This window comes from Chrysemys picta, chromosome 1 (genome assembly GCF_011386835.1).
Source record: "Chrysemys picta bellii isolate R12L10 chromosome 1, ASM1138683v2, whole genome shotgun sequence".
In the NCBI taxonomy this organism is placed as follows: Eukaryota; Metazoa; Chordata; order Testudines; family Emydidae; genus Chrysemys; species Chrysemys picta.
In genome coordinates this window covers 278,384,105-278,387,331 of record NC_088791.1, presented here as the reverse complement: position 1 = coordinate 278,387,331, position 3,227 = coordinate 278,384,105, and the positions used below count along the sequence as shown (strand labels likewise).

General features: G+C 51.2%; 1 protein-coding gene across 1 annotated transcript; it reads left to right on the top strand.

Annotated features, from left to right (window-relative positions):
• Positions 1-601: 601 nt before the first annotated feature.
• On the top strand, positions 602-2,885 carry LOC135980845 (uncharacterized). Its single transcript, XM_065581134.1, has 2 exons — positions 602-1,321; positions 2,316-2,885. The coding sequence occupies exons 1-2, from the start codon at positions 745-747 to the stop codon at positions 2,789-2,791; spliced, it is 1,053 nt and encodes a 350-aa protein (XP_065437206.1). The 5' UTR covers positions 602-744; the 3' UTR covers positions 2,792-2,885.
• The last annotated feature ends 342 nt before the right edge of the window (positions 2,886-3,227 follow it).

Here is a 3,227-nt window from a genome sequence, read left to right as displayed (position 1 = left end):
TGAAGTGGCAGGGGAGATATGGGTACTTGCTGCCACTACAGAATTAAGTGGCTCGGGACAGGGGATTTTTGGTATTTTTTAAAAGATGGACTGATGTGCTTTTAAAAAAATACATACAAAAATGTATAAAATCCTGAATTAGTAACATAATATGTTATGCAGAAATGACATTTACAGATAAAACTAAAGAATTCTTTCTTTCCTCACCTGCAAAATCAGGGTTCTTGGTTAATTATATTACTAAAATGGAATATTGCCTTCTGCACTGATTTAGGGGCCCTATCTGTACTTCAGTTGCCTCTGCAGCTATGGAGCGCATAGAAGCTGAGTGAGACATTCCTTCTCTAAGGCCTGGTCTACACTAGGCGTTTATGTCGAAGTTAGCGCCGTTAAATCGAATTAACCCTGCACCCGTCCACACTGCGATGCTATTTAGTTCGACATAGAGGTCTCTTTAATTCGACTTCTGTACTCCTCCCCGACGAGGGGAGTAGCGCTAAATTCGACATGGCCATGTCGAATTAGGCTAGGTGTGGATGGAAATCGACGCTAATAGCTCCGGGAGCTATCCCACAGTGCACCACTCTGTTGACGCTCTGGACAGCAGTGCGAGCTCGGATGCTCTGACCAGCCACACAGGAAAAGCCCCGGGAAAATTTGAATTTGAATTCCTTTTCCTGTCTGGCCAGTTTGAATCTCATTTCCTGTCTGGACATCGTGGCGAGCACAGCAGCACTGGCAACGATGCAGAGCTCTCCAGCAGTGATGGCCATGCAGTCTGGGAATAGAAAGAGAGCCCCAGCATGGACTGATCGTGAAGTCTTGGATCTCATCGCTGTGTGGGGCGATGAGTCCGTGCTTTCCGAGCTGCGATCCAAAAGAAGGAATGCAAAGATCTACGAGAAGATCTCTAAAGACATGGCAGAGAGAGGATACAGCCGGGATGCAACGCAGTGCCGCGTGAAAATCAAGGAGCTGAGACAAGGCTACCAGAAGACCAAAGAGGCAAACGGACGCTCCGGATCCCATCCCCAGACATCCCGTTTCTACGAGGCACTGCATTCCATCCTCGGTGCTGCCGCCACCACTACCCCACCAGTGACCGTGGACTCTGAGGATGGGATACTGTCCACGGCCGGTTCCTCAGACATGTTAGGGGACGGGGAAGATGAGGAAGGAGATGAGGAGGGCGAGGCAGTTGGCAGCTCTCACAACGCTGATTTCCCCGACAGCCAGGATCTCTTCATCACCCTTACAGAGATCCCCTACGAAGCGTCCCCAGCCATTACCCCGGACACAGAATCTGGTGAAGGATCAGCCAGTAAGTGTTGTAAACATCTAAACATTTATTTTTAACAAAACAGGAATATTAACAATTAAAAGAATGGGTTGTTCATGATTAGTGTGCCCTAGGCGCTTAACGGTTTAGTAAGGGGCAGTGCAAGTTTTGAAAAGAAATCTAGCAATGTCCGGTTTTCAGTGATTGTCCTGCACAAGCCGCTCTACTGTGTATTCCCTGCTACTGCAGCTACAGTAAAATGCGGTCTATATGTGCGGGGATAGAGCAGTAATCCTCCTGGGACATCTCGATGAAGCTCTCCTGGAGGTAACTTGAAAGCCGTTGCATGAGGTTCTTGGGGAGAGCGGCCTTATTGGGTCCTCCGAAGTACGACACGTTGCCGCGCCACGAGATTATCAGGTACTCGGGGATCATTGCTCTGCACAGCAGGGCGGCATACGGCCCTGGTCTTTGGAGGCTTTCCCGGAGCATTCTCTCTTTGTCGCTCTCGGAGATCCTCATCAGGGTGATGTCGGCCATGGTGACCTGCTTTTAATTAGGTAGGGGAATGTTAGTGTTGGGACTGCTTTCCCGTTCCTTTACAGAACTGTCACCGCTGGTTTGCAGCCACGCGGTGGAGGCGGGAGAGGGGCAGCCGAAAGGGATCATTCCCGGGGACAGCCGCGAGGGGGTGGGACAGGGGCAGAGTTCCCGCTTGCCGGATTGCTGGCAGCAGGGACTGACATTGATTTAAATGTGAAATGAGGCCAGTGGTAATATAAAAGTTTTAAACTGCCACAAGTGTACGGCTTACCATGTCTGCCTGCAACAGAAATTCCGTTGTGCTGCCTCGCTTCTCAAATGTGCTGTTCAAGACCCCAGGCACAGAATGCGAAGGCCGAGAATTCGACCTTGTGCTGAGTGCGCATGTGAAAGGTGCTGTGCATGGTCTTGTTCACAGAGAAAGACTATGTTCTTTGTTCACAACTACATTTATCTTTCAGAGGAATTCACTCCCTTTTTCCCATTTCCACAGCCCCGTCTGCGACTGTCTCACAACCTAGCCTGGAATCACACTCCCAGAGGCTAGCGCGGATTAGGCGTAGGAAGAAGAGGACACGGGAGGACATGTTCTCTGAGCTTATGGCCTCTTCCCAAGCCCAGGCAGCACAGCAGACCCAGTGGCGGGAGAACTTGACCCGAATGCACCAAGCCAACATGGATCGGGAGGAGAGGTGGCGGCAGGAAGACCAGCAGGCGACTCAAACGCTGCTTGGACTACTGAGGGAGCAAACGGACACGCTCCGGCGCCTTGTGGATGTTCTGCAGGAACGGAGGCAGGAGGACAGAGCCCCGCTGCAGTCCATCTCTAACCGCCCTCCCCCGCCACCAAGTCCCATACCCACCTCACCCAAAGTGCAAAGAAGGAGAGGCGGCAGAGTCCCTGCTAACTCTCACTCCACCCCTGCAGAGAGCTCTAGTAGCAGAAGGCTCTCATTTCCCAAAATTTGAAAAGTTCTTTCCTTCCTGCCTGACACAAGCCCACGTCCAAGTTTCACCTCCCAATGCCATGTGTAGTTGATAATAAAAAATTCGTTTCTGTTAACTACTGTTTCAATCATGTTCTTTTGGAGGAGGAGGGGAAAGGGGGTTGGAAATTGGACAGGACAGTCTCCTTTGGCAGGGTACATAGTCGGGGGCAGGCACAGCAGCAGGGCACATACACAGTGCAGTGATGCAGTGACTAGTTGCCCCGGTTAGTCTGGGAGGTTGTTTTGATGTAATGTTGGGGGGGGGTGGGTTGCTCTGTGACTTTGTGGCGGGGGAGGGCAGTTACAGATCTTAAGCGCCGGTCCTTAGACAGGATCACAGAGCCACACAGCATGGGATCTGTAACCGTCCTCCCCCTGCCACAAAGTCAAATAGACCTCCCATACACACAGTCCCG

Coding starts and splice junctions, on each gene's coding strand:
- LOC135980845 (XM_065581134.1), top strand. CDS start 745: ATGCAGAGCTCTCCAGCAGTGATGGCCATGCAGTCTGGGAATAGAAAG. Junction 1,322..2,315: donor ATCTGGTGAAGGATCAGCCA/GTAAGTGTTGTA, acceptor CCATTTCCACAG/CCCCGTCTGCGACTGTCTCA.